The sequence below is a fragment of the Salvelinus sp. IW2-2015 genome, linkage group LG11 (genome assembly GCF_002910315.2).
Source record: "Salvelinus sp. IW2-2015 linkage group LG11, ASM291031v2, whole genome shotgun sequence".
NCBI classification, from domain to species: domain Eukaryota; kingdom Metazoa; phylum Chordata; class Actinopteri; order Salmoniformes; family Salmonidae; genus Salvelinus; species Salvelinus sp. IW2-2015.
This window is the reverse complement of record NC_036851.1, coordinates 49,006,928-49,031,058: the sequence shown is the minus strand read 5'-3', so window position 1 is coordinate 49,031,058 and position 24,131 is coordinate 49,006,928. Positions and strand designations below refer to the sequence as shown.

Sequence of the window (24,131 nt, the reverse complement as noted above, 5' to 3'; positions counted from 1 at the left end):
GGAGAGTGCTAATCAACTTTCTCCTTGTTTATCAACAGGGTTCAGGTCACATGGTCCCCGCAGATAAGCCCATCGCTGCCTTCACCATGTTCTCTCGCTTCATCAAGAAACAGCCCTACTGACCTGTGAACTAAGCCTTTAGCCTGGTCCCAGATCTGTTTATTCCTTTTGTCAACCATGGGATTTGGCTGGCTATACAGCAGAAGCTGATCTGGGACCTGCTGTGAACAAAAACTGTATAATTTGATTTGCACTAGTTTATGATGAAAAGCACTGGCTTGTACATCCAAAGACCACTGACATAACCTCCAAGTGTTTTGTTAGCCTGGTCCCAGATCTGTTTATGCAGTTTTGTCAACCATGGGAGTTGGCTGGCTATACAGCAGAAGCTGATCTGAGACCAGGGCTAGTGTTTTGTATGGCGTCTGCTTCAGACATTTGATTCTGCTGAGATTGAATTCAATCTATTTGTTAATTAGGAGAAATGAATTTTTTAAATATTCACTCACATTGGCTTGAGCTCTTAGCACTGGGTATGTATTTAGCATTCCATGGTACACAAGGCGATGGTGGGGTGATGCTTTACTTAAGTGAAATTCACTTAGTCCCTCATTGATGTCAATGAGGGACAAAGTGGTTCTACCGACCCTTTATTATGACAAAATGAAACCTTAGTTCACAAATATTKTTCTCTATTGTMTTTTTTTTGTTTGTAATTAGTCAATTATCTTATTAGATGCACTATGTAGGAACCACTTCCTGGTTAATAAAATTCGAATAGTTTTGTTTGACAAAATGAGCAGGTAGTGTAGATAATCATTGTACCATGTTAAACCGCTGAATTATTTTCAATAACCAAAAATATTGTTTAGGTTTTGTACACAAGCTTCAAAGTAAGATGAAAAAATGGAACTTAAGACCAGGATGTATAGAAATAGCACACATGGAACTGATCTATGCTTCTTAGACTTGCTTTTAATGAGTACCAGATCTAGAATGCACATTTCTGTGAATTTGGTTGGGTCACCCAAAGTTCATATTGCAGCTTTAAGTGGAAGTTGAGCTATTAAATAGGATTTGCCCTTAAAATACCTGCCTAGGGAGTTTCTGTTCACTGTCAGGAATTCTTGTCTTTTGGAAGAAAACTCCTAGATGTGCTGTAAGTCATTAAAATATAATAATCTGAAGTTATTACTAGTGCCTCATCACAGAAATGAATACTTGTAATCACTTTGATCAAAAGGGAACATGTCTATGCTTAACTGTATTCACATTGATTCTGCCATGGTTTTATAATAAAACTTGACCAATTTTGTTCACTTGTGTATGATTTGGCAGCGACAATGGTGTTGTGTTATTGTTGACTGACTTAACACTGCTGTACTGAATGTAAGGAGAGCATGTTGATCATTGAATAAATGAAATGTACTCTGTAGGTATAAAGCCATAATTCCTTTGAACATTTAATTTCTTATACAGTATTTCCTACCAGCTAGCTCTTCTGTGGCTAATGGTAGGGAAGGTAGTCTTGTTTTGTAGAAACATTTGAKATTCTTAAGTTGAATATTATACAGTAAAGCATTGTCATTTTTAAAAGGATAGTTCAGAGCTGCACAATTCCTATGAAATTACAAGGAGCGTTGACATGACAATGGGCAATTATGTTAGAGGTCAAATATTGTTTTGAGTAGTGCAGGCACATGACTTGGTAAGTCAACCTGATTTCTCTATACAGGCAACAGTATAAATATCTGTAAAGCACTTCAAAATGACAAATGGATATAAAATATATAAGTTGCGTTATGGTGATCGTTATACATAAGCATGATTTTCTTGTCCAATTTTTATCTCAAATTGYACACGTAGCCTACCGCCTTATTAAAGCCTTAAAATGTGGGATCTGCATGGTTTGTAGACTTTACACAAGTCTACGTGTTGAACATAAAGAAGTGACATTGAAATGCAGGATTGGATAGAGTTATCTAAGATATATATATCCTTGGTTCTTTCAGGTGGAGAAACCTCTCTTAGATGGCGTTCTCGGCATCAGCCTGGATTTTCCTCTCGATCATCTCCCTCAGTCCCTTGCTGAAATGTAGGTTTGCCCCGATGATGAGGTAACCCTGAAAGGTCAAAGGTGGGAAAGCTGATTGACTGCTGTACATCAACAGGGCCATGTTCAGAAGTCAAACATTGTGTGGAACATTCCGGATGTGAAATGAGAGCCGAAGTGTGACTGTATTCCACATGTCTGAGAGMCTTGTTTATTATACACAATGTAGCTTATATCTGAACGCTCCATGATGTTGAGATTGGCTGAGATGATGTCAAGTTGATGTCGGTGGCTACGGTTGTCAAATTATGACAATTTCGACTTTCAGAAKATATTGAACCAGCAACAATTTGATAGAAGTATATTGAATGTGTTCTTGCATAATAGGAGCAACAGAAGCCTTGAGACTTACGTTATGATACTCCACCACTTCCTCTATGAAGTCCAAACCATCTGCAAGAGGGATCGAGACACCTCTCTTGGTCCAGTCTGAAATTGAATTACGGATAAAAGATTTAGAGATAAATGTTTAAAGTCAACAGTCTTACAAAGAATTTCATGGGTTCCTAGTTTTACCTGAATTAATGTTTTATGTATATTGATGTACTGTGGGGTTACACTGATCTGCTATAAAAGGATACTTACTGTTGATGATGGGTACTATTGAGATCTGCAGCATGGTCTTCAGAGGGCCTTGTAGGGGAATAAGCTAAAGACAGACCAAAGGGTTTTGAAATACACTGAGTATACCAAACATTAAGAACACCTTCCTAYTATTGAGTTGCCCTCAGAACAGACTCAATTTGTCGGGAATGGACTCTACAAGGTGTTGAAAGCGTTCCACAGGGATACGGACCCATGTTGACGCCAATGCTTTCCACAGTTGTGTCAATTTGGCTGGATGTCCTGTGGGTGGTGGACCATTCTTGATACACACAGGAAACTGTTGAGCATGAAAAACCCAGCAGCATTGCAGTTCTTGACACAAACCGGTGCGCCAGACACCAACTACCATATCTCGTTCAAAGGGACTTAAATCTTTAGTCTTGCCCATTCACTCTCTGAATGGCACACATACACAATCCATGTCTCAATTGTATCAAGGCTTGAAAATCCTTACTTTAACCTGTCTCCTCCCATTTATATACACTGATTTAAAGTGGATTTAACAAGTGAAATCAATAAGGGATCATAGTTTTCAGCTGGTCAGTCTAGGGGTCATGGAAAGAGCAGGTGTTCATAATGTTTTGTATACTCAGTGTAATATTTGAAAATGACTCGATAGTGGATATTCATTATATTGAGAGAGAGGAAGATCACCTGTATTATGTAACTGTAAGCTTTGTAACAAGGTAGGGGATACTGGACATGGTTGTCTCAGGTTGGTTGTCAAATGTGTACATTGCTCTAACAATTTAGATTAAAATCCATCTGGCCAATTCATGTCTGCATCACAAAACATTGAGGTAAGGGGAATTGTTTGTTTTTCAAAGGTGAAATTAAAAAMGTTTAAAAGGTATTTCATCAAATGKTAACTTCCTTGTACAGCTACAGTAGCTTACTATGTTGATCTCCATGCAGGTCCATCACACCACGATGCTGTACCTTCAAACTACTTCTACCAGAAACTACCTCAATGCAATTTTGTGGATGAAAACATTCAAAATGTTGACAATATTGTGGAATGTAAGGAATACATTCTAAAATATGTCAATGTGGATGAAGCCCGATGAGTATGCCAGTTATTTTACATTCAGCCTTGAATTGTATGAGTTTTATATACCAGTTGTGATCATCACTAAATCAAGAAGGGATCACCCATCAAATTAGGACTCTGCCCCTGAAAAAGACCATGATTTTGTAAGGGATGAGAAGGACTTGACAAACTCCCTTTGAGGGAGAGGCTGTTGTGGTTAATGKGCTCAGTGGAGCAACCTTATTCTACCAGCCAGGGCTTCTATTCTGCTGGTTCTATTTCTGATGCATTGACCAGTGAGAGAAACAAGGAGGATAACATAACTGTTGAGGTCAGTAKAGTTCCTGTTCAATGCACAGCCATCCCATGGATCCCGGTGGGAGGAGAGAATAATGCAACAGACCACTGCTATGTGATGTGCTTATGAAGAGAACACGTTTCCTCAGACCAATTATGTTACCTAGCTATCAAGCTGAAGAGATAGCAGACCTTGGCTTGCCAGAAGGCCTTTTTTCAGGTGATTATGACTGTTGCCCAGATGTCCAAAGGGGGATTTCTGAGTTTAATTATTCCTACAAAGAGTTGAATTGCTCATTGTTCCCTGAAAATGTGTTCTCTCCACCTTAAGGTTAGGCATATGCCATTGAACAGGGGTGTCAAACATACGGTCTGCAGGCCGGCTGCAGCCCACAAGGTGTTCCAATCTGGCCGGCGGGTGGTTTGAGCAACAATAATATTTTGGGTGGCAGGGGGAAACTAACTTTAAATATACTTCAATATACTTTAAAATGACTGAAACCAAATTGAAACTGTGTAGAAATGATGATGTACCTACATTCATACAGTTTTTTGACTGTGTCCAGCTCGCCAATAATCACCTAAATGAAAGCTTGACAGTCAAGGAGCATCGAAAATGTCAAAAACGATAAATAGAGAACTATTTTATTTTTATTTTTTTTATTTTTTTTACATCTGGACACCGAGTAAATATAACCAATTTCCAGTGTGGCCCTCGGGACCTTGAAGAAAGACCGAATGCGGCCCCWTGGGCAAAAAGGAGTTTGTCACCCCTGCCATAGGAGAGCTCCAAAGGCATCCCCAAGTAAATCCAAATGACATGGAAATGCCTGTCAAAATATACACATTTTGATTCTAGACCGTAACAAAATAAAATTTGCATTATCAAGCCATGTTCTCTGAATTAATTTCTTAATAAATCCCRTGAAAAATAAATAAATATCTAATTTACGTAAGTATTCACACCCCTGAGTCAATAGTTTATAGAAGCACCTTTGTCAGTGATTACAGCTGTGAGTCTTTCTGGGTAAGTCTCTAAGAGCTTTCCACACCTGGATTCTGCAACATTTGCACATTATTCCTTTCAAGATTCTTCAAGCTCTGTCAAATTGTTTGTTGATCATTGCTAGACAACCATTTTCAGGTCTTGCCATAGATTTTCAAGTAGATTTAAGTCAAAACTGTAACTCGGCCACTCAGGAACATTTACTGTCTTTTTGGTAAGCAACTCCAATGTATATTTGGCCTTGTGTTTTAGGTTATTGTCCTGCTGAATTAATATCCCAGTGTCTGGTGGAAAGCAGACTGAACCAGGTTTTCCTCTAGGATTCTGTCTGTGCTTAGCTCAATTCAGTTTCTTTTTTATCCTGAAAAACTCCCTCGTAACCACTAGGCAGGTAGGCTAGTTGTTAAGAGCGTTGGGCCAGTAACATAAAGGTTGCTGGTTTGAATCCCAGAGCCACAGAGGTGGTGAACAATCTGCTGATGTGCCCTTGAGCAAGGCACTTACCCCTAATTGCTCCTGTATGTCGTTCTGGACAAGAGCGTCTGCTAAATGACGTAGATGTAATGTTAACAATTACAAGCATACCCCATAACATGATGCAGCCACCACTATGTTTGAAAATATGGAGAGTGGTACTCAGTAATATGTTGTGTTGGATTTGCCCCAAACATAACACTTTGTATTCAGGACAAAAAGTTAATTGCTCGGCCTCCCGAGTGGTGCAGTGCTAACTGTGCCACTAGAGATTCTGGGTTCGAGTCCAGGGAGACCCATGGGGCTGCGCACAATTGGCCCAGTGTCGTCTGGGTTAGGGGAGGGTTTGCCCTTGTCCCATTGCGCACTAGCGACTCCTGTGGTGGGCCGGGCGCAGTGCACGCTGACACGGTCACCAGGTGTACAGTGTTTCCTCTGACACATTGGTGCGGCTGGCTTCCAGGTTAAGCGGGCATTGTGTCAAGAAGCAGTTGCGGCATGGTTGGGTTGTMTTTCGGAGGACGCACGGCTCTCGACCCTTCGTCTCTCTTGAGTCRGTATGGGAGTTGCAGCGATGAGACAAGACTGTAACTTCCAATTGGATACCACGAAATTGGGGTAAATAATAAAAGTGAATTGCTTTGCCAAAGTTTTTGTAGTATTACTTTTGGACACTGTGTTAACTAACCTCCAGATGAGCTTCAATGCCATACAACTCTCCTTCCGTGGCCTCCAATTGTTCTTAAATGCAAGAAAAACTAAATGCATGCTCTTCAACCGATCGCTGCCCGCACCTGCCGCCCGTCCAGCATCACTACTCTGGACGGTTCTGACTTAGAATATGTGGACAACTACAAATACCTAGGTGTCTGGTTAGACTGTAAACTCTCCTTCCAGACTCGCATTAAGCATCTCCAATCCAAAATTAAATCTAGAATTGGCTTCCTATTTCGCAAAAAGCATCCTTCACTCTTGCTTCCAAACATACCCTCGTAAAACTGACTATCCTACCGATCCTTGACTTCGGTGATGTAATTTACAAAATAGCCTCCAACACTCTACTCAGAAAATTGGATGCAGTCTATCACAGTGCCCTCCGTTTTGTCACCAAAGCCCCATATACTACCCACCACTGCGACCTGTATGCTCTTGTTGGCTGGCCCTCGCTTCATATTCGTTGCCAAACCCACTGGCTCCAGGTCATCTATAAGTCTTTGCTTGGTAAAGCCCCGCCTTATCTCAGCTCACTGGTCACCATAGCAGCACCCACCCGTAGCACGCGCTCCAGCAGGTATATTTCACTGGTCACCCCCAAAGCCTTTTCCTACTTTGGCCGCCTTTCCTTCCAGTTCTCTGCTGCCAATTACTGGAACAAATTGCAAAAATCATTGAAGCTGGAGACTCATATCTCCCTCACTAACTTTAAGCATCAGCTGTCAGAGCAGCTCACAGATCATTGCACCTGTACATAGCCCATCTGTAAATAGCCCATCCAACTACCTCATCCCCATATTGTTATTTATATTTTTGCGCCTTTGTACCCCAGTATCTCTACTTGCACATTCATCTTCTGCACATCTATCACTCCAGTGTTTAACTGCTAAATTGTAATTATTTTGCCACTATGGCCTATTTATTGCCTTACCTCCCTTATCCTACCTCATTTGCACACACTGTATATAGACTTTTCTATTGTGTTATTGACTGTACGTTTGTTTATTCCATGTGTAACTCTGTGTTGTTGTTTGTGTTGCACTGCTTTGCTTTATCTTGGCCAGGTCGCAGTTGTAAATGAGAACTAGTTCTCAACTAGCCTACCTGGTTAAATAAAGGTGAAAAAAATATATATATATATTTATCTTTTTAACTGTAACTGTTTTAAAGTCACCATTGTCCTCATGGTGAAATCCCTGAGTGGTTTCCTTCCTCTCCGGCAACTGATTTAGGAAGGATGCCTGTATCTTCGTAGTGACTGGGTGTATTGATATCCAATCCAGTGTAATTAATAACTTCACCATGCTCAAAGGGATATTCGATGTCTGCTTTTTAATTTTGACCAATCTACCAGTAGGTGCCCTTCTTTGCGAGGCATTGGAAAACCTCCCTGGTATTTGTGGTGGAATCTGTGTTTGAAATTCACTACTCGACTGAGGGACCTTACAGATAATTGTATGTGTGGGGTACAAAGATTAGGTAGTCATTCATAAAACATTGTTAAACACTATTATTGAACACAGAGTGAGTCAATGCAACTTATTATGTGATTTGTTAAGCAAATGTTTACTCCTGAACTTATTTAGGCTTGCCATAACGAAGGGGTTGAATACTTATTGACAGAAGACATTTCAGCTTTTAATTTTAAATTAATTTGTAAAAATATAGAAAAACATAATGCCACTTTGACATCATGGGGTATTGTGTGTAGGTTAGTGCCAATAAATCTAAATTGTATCCATTTTAAATTCAGGCTGTAACAACAAAATGAGTAAAAAGTCAAGGGGTGTCTTTCTGAAGGCTCTATACAGTACATATGGTCAGAATTGTAAAAGAGAGAGAGACAGGAGGACAGCACACAGAATCTTACCGCCAGTGATTCCAAAGCAGACTGGTTGGAGAAGATTTTAAACCTGTCGATAAAAACAGAATATTTTCTGAATTTGCCTGTGATGCTACAGTGATACGCCGTGTTTGTGTGTGTGTGTGTGTGTGTGTGTGCGTGCGTGCGTGCGTGTGAATGCATGCATGCCTACCTCCTCAAGTCTGCAAGAACAGCCAGTCTCTTGCCCTTCATGGACACCTTGGCATTGAATTTGGCCTCCTGCAAGGAACAGAAAGAAAAGCTTTTTCAGCGCGCTGGTCTTCACCCTTCCTCTCTGCTTTTCTTGAGGAAATCACAGTTCTGACAGGGTAACACTGATGAGAGCAATGAGCTATCCACTCACTTCCATATCAGTGATTACCTCAACGAACGGAGGAAGGACGCACTTAAAACCATATGTATCCTTCCGTCCTCCAGATCCTTAGTCTAAATGTCAACCATTCTAATGGACTTCGTTTGGATCCTTTTTTTTTATCAGTAACTGACAAATGAACAACATGAGAAGACAAGACCTCACCATGGTCATGCTGCTGAGCTGCACGGGCGCCGTGCCGGGCGGTAGCACCATCACCGTGACGATGGCGCTGACGGCCACAGTGGCCCCAGAGGTCTTGATGGTAGTCTTGGGGGCAGAGTTCAACTCCAGTCGCAGGGAGATAGGGTACTCCACCAGGGCTGGGTTCTGAGATAAACACAGACGCGCAAACAAACGACCASAAGCATGCACAGAGTTAAGAATGTGCTGTAAACTCACTCCACAGCTAACTTGAAATGTCGCCAAGCTATCCAATTGGTACCTTTTGTAAAGATCACACGGGTGGTACGTTGTCAAGCAGGACGCACTGGCGTACCACACACCCCCATAAACCTCCGCAGATAGCATATGAACATGTCATAAGCCATGGCAAAAATGTTTAGAATAGCAGGAAATTATCAAAAATAATTCTACATTATCTCAGCCACATTGCAAAATGTGTAGAATAGCATGAGATTAGCTGTAAAACTGCAAATTGTTCCCTGTGCCCCATGGAAAAATGAGTAGAATTGTAGGAAGGTAGCTGTTTCCCAGCGAAAAACTATAATWATTGTTTTAATTATTATTATTTGGGGGTGGTAGTGGGGGGGGGGGCTTGCTCAGACTTTGTTGGGAGCCCCCACCCGCTCCCAATGGAGGAGGATATACTGTGAGAAGCACACTGACTTTGGTTTCACATGCAAACACAAACGCAGGAGTGAGTGAGTGGAATGCAAAAGTAGAATTTAAAGTCTTGACCCTATTTGTGGAGGCATCAGGTCACAATCCTGACATACATACTCACCATCATCATAATGGTGCCAAAATAGGTTGTCCTGAGGAGCATCTCCAGATCCTTTGGCATCTGAGAACATAGTATTCAACAGCCATATAATTGCATGTATTTGAAATTACTATATTCATGTCATATTACTACCAGAACAATACTGGTAAAATAAATACTTGTAAATTCCATTTTTAATGATTGGGTTTGCGGCAGATCACCTTATTATGTGAAAAGGTGCAGTACCAATCATGACTCAACTGCTTATTAAAATCTGTGTCAACATGTCTGACTGGACCTCTGATTCATGCACCAGTTCTTAGGCCAATATAGAATAATTTACACCTTGGAGCTAAGAATAACTGAAGTAATGTCATATGTAGGCTAAAGTGCAGGGGAGAGAATAGGGTTGCAACACATAACAGCAGACCGTCCGGTCTCATACTTACGCGCTCGTTGGCGATATTCATTTGGAATATGCCGGCTTTATAATAGGAGTACAACCCACTGTCAAAGAAATACTCGGACAGACCCAGGTACACCATTCGATCATACTCTCTCACGATTGGGTTAACGGCATAGTTGACCAAGGTGTTGTTCTCGTTCCCGAGCTCAAAGAACATGCCCTGTGTGGCCCAGAAAGAGAGATGAGAGAAGAGAGTGAGAGACGCAAAAATAGGTTTCCACTTTATTTGAGGGGGTACCTACATAAAGGTTTCATAACACATTACTAAGCAGTTCAATTACGTCAACAACTGCATGTTGATAATTGCAGTATCAGTGACATTACTGTGACATAACGAAAATATCAGCTTATGAATGCATAATGTGTGAATTTGAGTGTGTTATGAAGTCCTTAGGTATTTACCCTTCCAATAAAGTGTTTTTATTCCCAAAACATACCTACATAATGTAGACATGATATGGCCACAATGCATGAGACTAATGCATAGCTAGCTAGACTATCTCACTCACCCTGAAATCCATGTCAAGACTCCTTGAAGTCACCACTGGGTCACTTAGGAGAGAGTAGTCGATTCCCACGTACTTGTCCACTTCAGTTCGCACTGGATAGGTTCAAATCAAAACACACAATTATCTTTCGGCGTGCAATAGTTATTTTCAACACTTATGGTCAGAGAAGTAACTTATGGTCAGAGATGTTTATAACCAATCTCTCAAGGTATTTGCCAATGAACCACTGTACTATATTACCTGGAATCGTCTCCAACAAAGAGTTGATTAGAACCAAACCAGCGTGGTTCATGGCAGGGCAGATCTATGAAAACAGCAGACGTGTTAAAGTAACAGCCCAGTGGTCCACATTTCAATGAAACATTACCTATAATTCATTACAAGATGAGGTAAATACATTTTCTTTCAAAAATTATAATTCAGTATGTTAAAAAGCAGCTTTTATGTCTACCCCTATTTGCCATATTCACTCTGAACAAAACAGTGTGGGCGTGACAGTCATCATGATCAGTAAACAGCTGATTTGCKWGCTCAGCCAATGAGTATTTAGTCGTACGTGTTGCCATGTTGTAGTAACCAGCGTTCTAGAATTAAATCAACTGATCTGTCAGCACCTGTTGGTTAAGAAGGAAGCGCATTCCTGTGGTCAAGAACGTCGCCAAGAAGTCATACACCCTCCTGCAAAGGAGTAAAGCACAGTTTAATTACACCCAGAGACATATATCTAAGTACATGGCTGTGATTACACCCACTCATGTCAAAAGAATCACTAGCTGAAAAATACTGCTACTAGCCTACATCACTGCAATTAGTCTCTCTTGATTCATGACAGACTAATAGCTCCACATTGCACACAATATTTGGTTCTCTGCCTTTTAGATCATAATGAATACAATTAGTATAGACTAGGATAACCTGATCCTAGATCAGTACTCCTACTCTAAAATGCTTGATACATATGGCCTCTGGTCAAGAAAGCAGCTCAAGTATCCCAAAAAAAACGATCAACATGATTTACCCCAAGGTGCCAGTGAACTTCATTTTCATTTTGCCGATGGACGCATCACAGGTGATGTTGGAGATCTTGAGACGGCCCAACTCGTCTTTGGTCATGTGCAGGACAGTGTGGATGTTCACGCCTTCAGCAGAGGCGTTGATGGCTCCCGTGTCATAGCTACAAGACCATAGAGAAGAAACCTTCTCAGATCATCATCATCATCATCAACGTCATCATCTCAACCATATTTKGCACCAAAAGGAAAGAATTTCTAAGACACTCTTTTTGGACATCGATTATCTCTGAAGTTTGACGTKAAAGAAGATAAGTCATCAATCTAGCCTACCTCTGTATGACTGAACTCCTCAAGGCTATACAATATACTATTGTGAGTATTTCACCACAGGCATTATTTTGTATACAAACCCATTCTTTTCTTGTAAAATGCACTAGAGAGACCGTAGAGGATAGAGAGAAGGACTTACAAGAACCAGTATAGGATGCGTCTCTGGAAGCTGAGGGCGATGGATGAGTTCTGCACCTCGAAGAGCAGTCCCAGACCAGGCTGAAATGCCAGGTCTGCGTAGGTCAGGTTCAACTCATTTATTTTCACACTGAACCACAGGAAGGAAGACAATTTGATCAGTGCTTGGGCTGATACTAGAAAGTCACTAGAAATTTGCTTGAAATTCACTAGAAGTTCCCTTTTGGTAGCCACAATCTTGTAGCCTGGTTGGCAGTTGGTTGAAGTTGACCAAAGCAGAAACACTGTATGGGTAGCAATACTGTCTACCAGAGTTGATTTTCCAAGAACCCAGAATTCTAGAAGATGACCCATYAAGTCAGATACTGGACTTTCTTTTACAAAAGATTAAGAAGTTCTAGCCTCGTAGACCAGACAGATAACTTTGCACACCTTTCTTTTTCACTTCATGTGGTGAGCGAAGCCATCTGGTCTTTATCTTTCAAAAGGGAGTATTCAGTTGCTGCGCTTTATAGGTCATCTTCTAGAAATCCAGGCAGACACTACCCACAGTTCATTAATATGCACAGATATCAAAGGATCTGGAGCCATTGGAACATAGGGGCAGGAACTTTGGATCATTAAGGTGGATGGATCCCAGCTCAGGGCTTACTCATTGATGGTGTACTCGAAGCGGCCCTCATTGCCCTTCATCTCTGGCATGGTGATGTTGCTCAGTTCCTCCACCACAAACTTCTGGGTCTCGTACTTCACTGAAAGGCAGGTTTGAAAGAGTTAAGTTTAGAGTCTAAAGCTACATAGCCAATGCCTTAAGAAGACAGCCCACACAACTAAGATGATCTAAGTGGATTAAGGTGCTTTGTTTGGGTATTGGTGGCTAAAGTAGAGCAAAATCCTGATAGTGACAATGTAGTGGAGGTGACGTCTTCCTTTGGTCAAGACTGAAGACGTTCCAGGATCATTCAGTACTGTTGGAGACTGTTGAAAACGTAACGTTATGACTATAGCTACTGTTCACTGAAGGAACTAAAATCATGCCTGACAAGGCCAATGAAATCTGCAKCTCGCTGGAAGCTCTTCACAAGGCCCAGAAACGGGCGGTGCGGGGCCAAACAGGGGCTTCTCCTCCAGGGAACAGTAGTTATAGTCATAACGTTACGTTCCTTTTCAGTCAGTCAACTTCGGTACAACATACTATGGGGAAATGGAATCCCACCCTAAGCCGACCCCAATGGATAGTAAATAAAACGGCCCATGGCAGACCACCCAGAACTGAGCTGGGTATTGTGTACACGACATGCTGCCTAGTGATTTTCCCCTGTCCCAGCTGTAAGCACACTGTGGGCTACACTGTGACATCCAAGCGATAAAACCTCACAACAGCGTGTGGTGATGCCCAACTCYCCACAGCACAAATATTGTATTTCCTACAGTCAACCCTTCAATTTGACCAAGATAGTTTGTGTGTATGCATTGATATGTGTGCCTTTACATTTTTTTATGTAGTTCTGTCCTTGAGCTGTTCTTGTCTATTGATGTTCTGTATTATGTCATTCTGTATATGTTTCATGTTTTGTGTGAACCCCAGGAAGTGTASCTGCTGCTTTTGCAACAGCTGATGGGGATCCTAATAAAYTTCCAAAATACCAAACTCCCAAACTCCCAAACTCCCACTGCCAGACCCCTGGTGAAGTCGGCACATACAGTGCTAGGTAACCCTTGCCCCTTGTTGCGATATGACAGGGAGATAGGCTCCACAATCCTGCGGGAGATGCTGCCCTGCATCGACCTGGATTAGCAAAACAGACATAAATCTGGTCACATAACCGGATATCCCGGGTCCCTCAATGTACGTGRGTATAGAGATGTAGGATCTTAATTTGACCACTCTTTTGTTGCAAAGAATRTTCCTGCACAGCAGGAAACGTAAACTTGTCGTGTATTAAGGTTTATAAAGGCTCGAAAGTTAGTGATTTCCACTTTAAAATTGTAGACTTTATTTACCGTAACAYAAAAATTATCAACCCCTAAAAAAAAATGCCCATGAATTATAATCCACATAATAATTCACATATCCTATTGCTGTAGGATTATTTTCCTGCTGTAGCAAACTGGCTCAAATTATGATCCTACATCTGTAGCTCGTACTAGACACAGGGCATGTAACCTCTGTTGCTCTTCAGAAGCAAAGGAGGAGGCGAAAAGGGAAATAACTCAAAAGTCAAGGACCTGTAGGACATAGCCATGACTTTTGGGGTCGAAGGACCCATTTGGACGCAATGTCACCTTAGAGTCGCCCGAGGTGAACTGAGTACAGGAAGGGTGAATGAATAACACGTGGAGGTCCCCAACACGCGTATCAAAAGGCAAAGGCACAAGCAGGGAGGTGTTGTAGGAGAGGATACTCAGATCCACAGCCTCCTGTGGTTCAAAGGGGGCCTCACAGAGCATCCAAAACCAAAGCTAAATCCCTAGTGGGCGCAATAGGTTTAGAGACCACACCCTTTTAGAAACCGCATTACTAGGGGAGTGGCAACATCAATTCTCACATGACATGCTGAAATAGCCGTCATGTACACTTTTGGTGTGGAGAATGGCCGTCCTTTGGTCGAAAAGCTCCTATAGGAACATAAAGATGTCCCTCACATAGCACTGAAAAAGGAACCAGCCCTTTATCTTGGCACCAGAGCTACAACCTCTGCCACTTTATACATACACAGCCCCCTGTTGAGGGTGCCCTTGCAGACTAAATAGTAGCAATAACGTTCAGAGGTAACGCTCTAGGTCAGGCCTGGGCAACTCCAGTCCTCGGGGGCCTTTTCCCCCATCCCTAGCAAACACACCTGATTTAAACTAATTGCATTTTTAACTGAAGATCATGATTAGTTGATTATTGGAGTCAGGTGTGTTAGCTGGGGCTGGGGAAAAACTGTGACACCAATCAGGCCCCCGAGGACTGGAGTTGCCCAGGCCTGCTCTAGATATAGCCATCTGATTGGTCCTCCTAGGGGCCAGGCCGATAGAAATCAAATCTCCGGCTTTGCGTTCCAAACCTGCCCGTGCGCCTGGGACAACAGGTCCCTGCACAACCGGAGTTGTCACAGGTCATCGCCTAAAAGGCAAAAGATCTCAGTGAACCAAAAAAGAAATAGAGAATAATAGAAAAGTAAAACATGTAATAATAAATACACACGGAGTAACGATAACTTTCCTATATACAGGGGGAACCAGTACCGAGTCGATGTGCAGGGGTATGAGGTAATTGAGGTAGATAAGTACATATAACTAGGAATAAAGTGACAGATAATAAACAGTAGCAACAGCATACAGTTGAAGTCAGAAGTTTACATACACCTTAGCCAAATACATTTAAACTCCGTTTTTCACAATTCCTGACAATTAATCCTAGTCAAAATTCCCTGTTTTAGGTCAGTTAGGATCACCACTTMATTTTAAGAATGTGAAATGTGAGAATAATAGTAGAGAAAATGATTTATTTCAGCTTTTATTTATTTCATCCCATTCCCAGTGGGTCAGAAGTTTACATACACTCAYTTAGTATTTGATAGCATTGCCTTTAAATTGTTTAGCCTTCCACAAGCTTCCCACAATAATTTGGGTGAATTTTGGCCCATTCCTCCTGACAGAGCTGGTGTAACTGAGGTCAGTTTTGTAGGCCTCCTTGCTCGCACACGCTTTTTCAGTTCTGCCCACAAATATTCTATAGGATTGAGGTCAGGGCTTTGTGATGGGCACTACAATACCTTGACTTTGTTGTCCTTAAACCATTTTGCCACAACTTTGGAAGTATGCTTGGGGTCAATGTCCATTTGGGAGACCCATTTGCGACCAAGCTTTAACTTCCTGACTGATGTCCTGAGATATTGCTTCAATATATCCACATAATTGTCCTCCCTCATGATGCCATCTATTTTGTGAAGTGCACCAGTCACTCCTGCAGCAAATCACCCTCACAACGTGATGCTGCCACTCCCGTGCTTCACGGTTGGGATGGTGTTCTTCGGCTTGCAAGCATCCCCCTTTTTCCTCCAAACATAACGATGGTCATTAAGGACAAACAGTTATATTTTTGTTTCATCAGACCAGAGGACATTTCTCCAAAAAGTAAGATCTTTGTCCCCATGTCCAGTTGCAAACCGTAGTCTGGCTTTTTTATGGCCGTTTTGGAGCAGTGGCTTCTTCCTTGCTGAGTGGCCTTTCAGGTTATGTCAATATAGGACTCATTTTACTGTGGATATAGATACTTTTGTACCTGTTTGCTCCAGCATCTTCACAAGGTCCTTTGTTGTTGTTGTTGATTTGCCCTTTTCGCACCAAAGTAAATTCATCTCTAGGAGACAGACGTGTCTCCTTCCTGAGCGGTATGACGGCTGCGTGGTCCCATGGTGATTATACTTGCGCACTATTGTTTGTGCAGATGAACGTGGTACATTCAGGCATTTGGAGCTTGTGGAGGTCAACAATTTTTTTCTGAGCTCTTGGCTGATTTGTTTTGATTTTCCCATGATGTCAAGCAAAGAGGCACTGAGCTTGAAGGTAGGCCTTGAAATACATCCACAGGTACATCTCCAATTGACTAAAATGAGGTCAATTAGCCTATCAGAAGCTTCTAAAGCCATGACATAATTTTCTGTAATTTTCCAAGCTGGATAAAGGCACGGTCAACTTAGTGTATGTAAACTTCTGACCCACTGAAATTGTGATACAGTGAATTATAAGTGAAATAATCTGTCTGTAAACAATTTTTACTTGTGTCACGCACAAAGTAGATGTCCTATCCGACTTGCCAAAACTATAGTTTGTTATCAAGAAATTTGTGGAGTGGTAAAAAACGAGTTTTAATGACTCCAACCTAAGTGTATGTAAACTTCCGACTTCAACTGTATGTGATGAGTCAGAAAGGTTAGTGCAAAAAGGGTAAATCCAGGTAGCTATTTGGTTGACTATTTAACAAATTATTTAGCAGTCTTATGGTTTGGGAGTAGAATCTGTTCAGGACCCTTTTGGTCCCAGACCGGGCGCTCCGGTACAGCTTGCCATGCAGTAGCAGAGAGAACAGTCAATGACTTGGGTGGCTGGGGTCTTTGACAATTTTGAGGTGCTTCCTCTGACTCCGCCTGGTATAGAAGTTCTGGATGGCAGGGAGCTCGGCGCCAGTGATGTACTGGGCCATACGCGAACTACCCTCTGTAGTGCCTTGCGGTCGGATGCCGAGCAGTTGCCATACCAAGAGGTGATGCAGCCAGTCGAGATGTACTTAATGATGCAGCTGTAKAATTTTTGGAGGATCTGAGGTCCCATGCCAAATCTTTTCAGCCTCCTGAGGGGGAGGCTGTGTTTTGACCACTAGGTCCTTAGTGAGGTGACACCAAGGAACTTAAAGCTCTCGATCTGCTCCACTACAGCCCCATCAATGTGGACAACGGGGGGAAATGTGTAAAGGAGAGTACGAGTGTGTCAGTTCTCAAWGAAGTGTTCGGGTCCCTCATCGAGAGAAACATACGACAAAGACTGCTTCTTTGCGATGCGTAAAGATCTACGTCGGCCCTGCCGAACATTTCATATATCTGGGAGACCACCCAGGGGTGTACCCACCACTCCTAAGAGAGAGGGGCCCACCAAGACAGAAGATCTGCGCCCGAGTTGAGGCAACCATGGAGAAGCGAGAACATGTGAGCGCTGCTCCACAGCAATAAACTAAGGTTAGGAGGGAGAGAGACTGAGTCCCTCACCGTCTGTTGGTGTATGGCACCACCACCATAAATATTGCCGGTTCTGACCATCACAAGCCAGCCTGACAAAGGCGGGAGGAAGAGCCTGAGCACCAGATACACCGTTAGGAGCTCCAGGTAATTGATATGCAGTGCGCTCTGCCATCTTACAAGTCACCCCACCCGCGGGGTGAATGTGTCTGTCGTGACCTCCCTGTGGGGTACAACTGAAACCATGGTAACCCCCTGACAATAACAGAGGGTCCCACTCGTGGGCCTGAGCCTGTAGGCCTGACAAGGACACCCGAAGCGAACGGTTTAGGCTGTGAGAGAAGTGAAAGACTAGCACTCAGCGCTGGAAAATCATGTTCGCACGATCCAGAGCAATACCACGCATGCGCACCATTGGTTGGAGCAGACAGCGAGCCTCCCGTAAAGTGCTATCTGACAGGGAGGAACGCCACCTTGTAGAAATAGATATTATTTTTCCATTTACCCCACTCACGACCACCATCTGTCTGAATGTGGATAAGGGACACTTTTCATTGAAGCCACATGTGGGAGATGCAACACTTTTGACACCCGTGCACACTGTGGAACTTTGGGTTGACACAACTGTGTTTGCCTGAAGCCCGGTCTAGTCTGGGTTCGGCGGCTCCGTCAATCAATGACGTACCCTGATTGACAGTCCCACTTGGAGTTACTTCTGTCACAACAAGCTTCACTCGGTTTAGGCGATAAGAGAGAGGGAGACCAGGTTCTGTGGGTATCCCCCCGTCGCCTGTGTCTGCCTTGACTAAGCACCACTTGCCTTTCTTCCCAGACTTATCAATGAACGGTACGGATCCCACTTCAGTGATCCGATCTTACATAGACTTTTGAGYCCAGGCTAGCTTACAAGTGTTCCATAGCCAGGTTAACCTCGAGGTTAGAGCGAAAGGTCACTAGTTCGAATACCGGAGTCGACAAGGTGAAAAATCTGTCGCTGTTCCCTTGAGCAAATAGTTAACCCTAATTGCTCCAGGGGCAKCACTGACATCACAGTAATGTTTTTGTGGAGGGACTCACTGGTCGCTCGCTCCGGGGGGTTACCCGTGCAAGTGCTCGGAGGATGCTACCTTATCGGAGGTGCATGTAAGCCRTGCTTCCTCCACTCCCTCCAACTTCAGGAATTGTAAATAYGAATGGGATTGCCTCTAACGCCAGGGGAACGCTAGTAAGCTTCATTCGCCAGAAGTTATGCATGCTAGTTGATGTTTACCATGAGGCTTGTAGTCTATGCTAGACTAGCTAGCCTATTTGACTGCAGCATGGTCCCTTTAGAATAACCATGTGACTTAACGCTAGCTACATATACTTAACAAGATAGCTACCCAAGCAATTCCACCGTTAGGAAGCCGGAATAMCTAGAAGTAGCTAGCTCATCTCGGCGAGTTAGCTAACCTGGCTAGCATGCTGTGCAGCATTTGTTAGCTAGCCTGACCCTGAAAGTCTATGTAGGACCGGATCACCGAGGTGGGACCCGGACCATTCATTGATAAGTCTGGGAAGAGAGGCAAGCGGTGCTTAGAGATTTCACCACGAGGCCAATGGTGACTTTAAAACAGTTACAGAGATAATGGCTGTGATAGGAGAAACAGAGGATGGATCAACAACATTGTAGTTACTCCACAATACTAACCTAATTGAGAGAAGGAGAAGAAGGAAGCCTGTACAGAATACAAATATTCCAAAACATGCATCATGTTTGCAACAAGGCACTAAAGTAATACTGCAAACATTTTGGCCAAGCAATTAACTTTTTGTCATGAATACCAATACAACACATTACTGAGTACCACGCTTCATATTTTCAAGCATGGGGGTGGGCTGCATCATGTTATGGGTGTGCTTGTCATCGGCAAGAACTAGGGAGTTTTTCAGGATAAAAAGAAACGGAATAAAGCTAAGCACAGGCAAAATCCGAGAGGAAAACCGGGTTCAGTCTGCTTTCCAATAGACACTGGGTGACAAATTCACCTTTCAGCAGGACAAGAACCTAAAACACAAGGCAAAATCTACACTGGAGTTGCTTACCAAGAAGACAGTGAACGTTCGAGTTACAGTTTTGACTTAAATCGTCTTGAAAATCTATGACGATTTGAAAATGGCTGTCTAGAAATGATCATCAACCAACTTGACAGTTTGAAGAATTAAAAAAAGAATAATGTGCAAATATGTTGCACAATCCAGGTAATCTATTTTGAATTCAAGCTGTAACACAACAACATGTGGAATAAGTCAAAGGGTATGAATACTTTCTGAAGGCACAGAGTGTTTTTGTTGTGAATTTCTTACACATTTCGAGGCCTCTGTTTGTGATCCGGATCTTGCAGCCTGGCGGCTCTGCTGCTGACATGGCAACGATGAGAAGGAAGAGGATAGACACCGTGCATGAAGCCATCACGACTCACTCAACCTGCAGGGGGTCAAAACAGACAGACAAAGAGAGAGTGGGGAAGGATCCAGCCACCTCAAAGCTCAAACACTAAATACTAGGGCTGGGTTTCCCAAAGATCATTTTAATACATTTTATTTCAATTGAATTAACCCCCTAGAGTCTAAGCCGGGGGGTTGGGTGGGTTATTTACTAAACTAACATATGGAATTGTTTTAAAATGGTCATACCAAGGATCATTTAGCTATTTGGTTTAAAATGACACATATTTCACCCTTTTTTTAGGCACTAAACTACTTCTATATGCTTCCATTCATTTTTTYAACTGGTACTGGGCTGTCTTCAGACGATTCTGGTGCGGCTTGTGGGCGTCCTAGAGCAAAACAACCAAGTCCAAACTGTTTGGATGTTATAGACAGAAGTTGGCAGATCGGTGGTACTGACTTCAGACGAGTCTCYTGATGGTTGTGGGACATTTTCGTGAGAAGAACAATTTTCGGGATGTTTCATGGTCTGACAACACCGATGTAGCTCTGCCACCGTTCACCACAGATGAAAATGAAAAGGAGTGATTTATTGTTGGTGACTAGCTTTCTGGGGTTGCATCAATCTCCCTCGAAACTAGGGAGATAACATAATTCATTCAGTTCCTATCAACCTTCTTGCCGCTTTATTCCATGAGACTGAATTACACAATATTATCCAGAAGTCATCGAGGTCATCAAGTTATATATCATCTAATAAATGGGTATTCATTTCAAACAACGTTTCATATTAAAGTCAAAGGTTATGAATGCCTTTTAGAGAAACAATTTGCACTGCGTATCTCAATGTTCTTCTCTCACCATTGTCCTGCAACAGTGAAAATGCACAGAATCCAAAACAAAATGGACATAGATGATTATTAGTCGCTTARAAACATGTACATTTTCCCCCCTTACATTTTCACAAAGATAGGCAGATGTACTGGGACAATGTACACACTATCGAACTGCTCTGAGTAATAAAGTCCTCTCAAACAACAKCACTTATTGTGTCCCTTGTATTTACAATAACATATCTTATTTTAAGCTAATMTGTGTATTCATATCATCAACCTTGCTTACAGATGTTTTATAGTAATTCAGATGTCAATGTAGTTATTCCTTCTTGTCCTGTACATCACTCAGGCTCTTAGCCCTCTTTCTCTCCATCACAAGGAAGAATTCCAAGATGCATTTCTCCTCCCTGACAAAATCCTGCACCAAAATSTCTTACCTCAATAATAYAGGGTCTGTGGAAGCCAAATAAAAGAGAAAAACTAAGAAAACACCTAAATGTTTGTCTTCGTTACGGTATCTCCACAGTGTGCAATTCAAATGCTGCAGTCTGATTCCCTGTCCTGCCTTTGTATGAAACATGTACGTTGCTGTATGAGAGAGCGAGTGAGAGGAGAGAGAGAGAAGAGAGAGAGAGAGAGAGAGAGAGAGAGAGAGAGAGAGAGAGAGAGAGCAGAGAGAGAGATGGAGAGAGAGAAGAGAGAGGAGAGAGAGAGAGAGAAGAGAGAGAGAGAGAGAGAGAGAGAGGAGAGAGAGAGAGAGAGAGAGAGAGAGAATGAGAGAGGAGAGAGAGAGAGAGAGAGAGAGGACGAGAGAGAGAGAGAGAGAGGAGAGAGAGAGAGAGAGAAGAGAGAGAGAGAGAGAGAGACAGGCAGAGGAGCGAGCGAGCGTGCGAGGCGAGGGCGAGCACGAGTCTGCATGTTTAGAGCCATGCAGCGAGGCAGAGTATGCAGTAACCCACAGGAGCGAACAAAGTGAGAGAGCAGAGCGAGAGAGAGAGAGAGAGAGAGAGAGAGAGAGAGAGTGTGTGTGTGTGTGTGTGTGTGGCTGCACAGCTCTTTGTCTTGTTTAACAGCAGGGGCAGAAGTTAGTTCTAGTAACCCCCGACAGTGAGGAACTAAAAGGCTTGAAGGAGAGCAGGATGTTCCTTGACCCGTAAGATTTTAGGAGGGACTGCTGGACAACCCAACCCCACTGCCAACCCCATTTAATTTAGGCTCTCCACAGTCTAAACTCATACAAACGGTTAACTCAACAATCGAAGTTGACAAAAACTTAATCTCCCTYAAGACCTTTCCCCTTGAAAGGACAATTTACAATTTCCTCACCACTTTCTTAGAATCTGTACAGGGGCCAAAGATTGTGGATTCCCAGAAGGAACAGCTTGTGTGGGGGAGAAACTTWGTGTAAACTCCTGCCTGTACTCTGTCTCTAATGTTGTATATCACTAGCAGAATCATATCACTAAGTATGTGTAAATGTAGTTGGAGAATATGGTGATTCTGATCATAAACAGTGTCTTCTTCACAACAACAGTGACCACCACACAAAGATAAGTGCACCTACATCATAAAACCACCAAGTGTTTAAAAGCYTTACTAATTGAGTAATTTATGAATGGTAAAATGCTGGTGGCCAATGTTTGAGAATTATTGAGGGTGATGGCAAGATGACACATGTTCCAGAGTCAGTTTGACACAGGCTATTTTCCCAACATCCGATTTTTGTTATTGTGTTGAAACCATGTCATCTATTGTATATCATCCACCATCCCCCAGTTATCTCACTCCAGGCAACTATTTTGGCTGATGGGAAACAAGTGTTTCGCAATGGAGGAGAGTGCGGGTACGTCAGTTCATACACACAAGAGTTCTGCTACACCCGCATTAACATCTGCTAAACACGTGTATGTGACCAATACATTTTTTGTTTTTGTTTTTTTGATAAGTGTACGGTCGTATCCAGGCCAATGACCAATAGAGAACTCTGAGTGAAGAGATCTGGGAACAGGGCACGTGTGCGTGTGTGTGCCAGACCCAAACTTTAACAACAGCCCATATTGTGCTTCATGAGAGGTGCTGTATTCATGCCCTTTTGTGTTTAGTTAAAGTTAACCATACTTATGTAGTTACAGGTAATCAGCACACATAGGCAAGAGCAGCCCCTCAAGAAAGAGCAGCCCCTCAAGAAAGAGCAGCCCCTCAAGAAAGAGCAGCCCCTCAAGAAAGAGCAGCCCCTCAAGAAAGAGCAGCCAAAAAACTAAACTAAACAACAAACTTGCTAGATACTCTCAACTAACTAGCAAAGTAAACGAGTGATGTTACAGTGTGTTTTGCATCAAGTTTTGTCACTTGAATAAGATATTCTGCAGAGCATGTCAGAGTTGACTGATTCAACACCTGCTGCAGCACTATATAAGGTTGTGTATGCATGGCCGGCCCCAGGCATAAAGCTACATAAGCGGTTGCTTAGTGCCCCTGGCCGCTAGGGGGCCTACCCAAAAAAACGTATCTATTTTTATGAACTCAGTGTTAGAGAGTTAGAATAGTAGAATACACAAGGTGCAATTTCGAAAATTTGTGCATCAGCAGTTTTTCTCATGTTATGTCAGTCACTGGCAGTCACTCAATTAGCCATGTCAGCTAACAATTTTTATATTGGTAAGTTAGTCTAGCCAGCTATCTAAACTTTGTAGTAATCATGCCCGAATACCGACTGGGCACACAGGACATATACCCAGGACCCCTGATCTCTAGGGGGCCCCCTTTGATTTTGTTAGTCAATTTCATTCAGATATCATTAACATATGATAAGTATTGGCAAAATGTGTAGAATTACAGGAAATTAGCTTTAAAACTGCAAACATTTCTCTCTCCACCCCATGGCTAAATGAGTATAATTGCCTGGAATATGTTATTCAATTGGTAAACTTCTCTCTGCCCCATGGCAAAATGTGTAGAATTACAGAAAGTTGTTTTAAAATGTTAACATTTTCTCTACTCCCCATGGCAAAATGTTGATAATTGCAGGGAATGTATTTTAAAACCAAAATGTTCTCTCCGCTGTCAAGGGGGGGGGACTAAAATGTTTTGCCAGCGAGGTGGTAAGGCCCCACAACCAAATCTCGCTTAGGGCCCCCAAAAGGCTAGGTCCGGCCCTGTGAGTATGAGTCATAAGGACTCAAAGCCTCAGCTTCTATTTCAATGGAAGGAAAGTGTACCCAAATACACTTTAGCTCAGCTTGAACAAAAAGGGAATCAGGTGC

The 24,131-nt window shown here is 42.6% G+C and overlaps 3 protein-coding genes across 8 annotated transcripts in view; 2 read left to right on the top strand and 1 right to left on the bottom strand.

Annotated features, from left to right (window-relative positions):
* The window catches only part of ctsa (cathepsin A), a 32,399-nt gene extending 31,946 nt beyond the window's left edge, over window positions 1-453 (top strand). Inside the window, exon 15 of the mRNA XM_023997328.2 lies at window positions 39-453. Coding sequence (XP_023853096.1) covers window positions 39-122 — 84 coding nt within the window. The 3' untranslated portion in view covers window positions 123-453. The remainder of the gene's footprint in view (window positions 1-38) is intronic.
* The window catches only part of ube2c (ubiquitin-conjugating enzyme E2C), a 74,778-nt gene that overhangs the window by 8,110 nt on the left and 42,537 nt on the right, over window positions 1-24,131 (top strand). The gene's annotated exons all lie outside the window — the stretch shown is intronic.
* pltp (phospholipid transfer protein) overlaps window positions 1,438-24,131 on the bottom strand; it is a 28,855-nt gene continuing 6,161 nt past the window's right edge. For 3 of the 6 annotated variants that reach the window (XM_023997325.2, XM_023997323.2, XM_023997327.2), the window contains exons 2-16: window positions 19,949-20,069; window positions 12,532-12,631; window positions 11,881-12,009; window positions 11,417-11,572; window positions 11,013-11,076; window positions 10,639-10,702; window positions 10,399-10,490; window positions 9,873-10,049; window positions 9,445-9,504; window positions 8,643-8,807; window positions 8,277-8,344; window positions 8,111-8,153; window positions 2,699-2,762; window positions 2,466-2,542; window positions 1,438-2,123 (exon numbers count right to left, since the gene is read on the bottom strand). In XM_023997325.2, coding sequence (XP_023853093.1) covers window positions 2,028-2,123; window positions 2,466-2,542; window positions 2,699-2,762; window positions 8,111-8,153; window positions 8,277-8,344; window positions 8,643-8,807; window positions 9,445-9,504; window positions 9,873-10,049; window positions 10,399-10,490; window positions 10,639-10,702; window positions 11,013-11,076; window positions 11,417-11,572; window positions 11,881-12,009; window positions 12,532-12,631; window positions 19,949-20,054 — 1,461 coding nt within the window. In that variant the 5' untranslated portion in view covers window positions 20,055-20,069 and the 3' untranslated portion in view covers window positions 1,438-2,027. Of the gene's footprint in view, window positions 2,124-2,465; window positions 2,543-2,698; window positions 2,763-8,110; window positions 8,154-8,276; window positions 8,345-8,642; window positions 8,808-9,444; window positions 9,505-9,872; window positions 10,050-10,398; window positions 10,491-10,638; window positions 10,703-11,012; window positions 11,077-11,416; window positions 11,573-11,880; window positions 12,010-12,531; window positions 12,632-19,948; window positions 20,070-20,492; window positions 20,517-21,154; window positions 21,233-21,305; window positions 21,408-24,131 lie in introns of those variants that run through there. The other 3 variants (XM_023997324.2, XM_023997326.2, XM_070445789.1) reach the window with 3 other exon arrangements.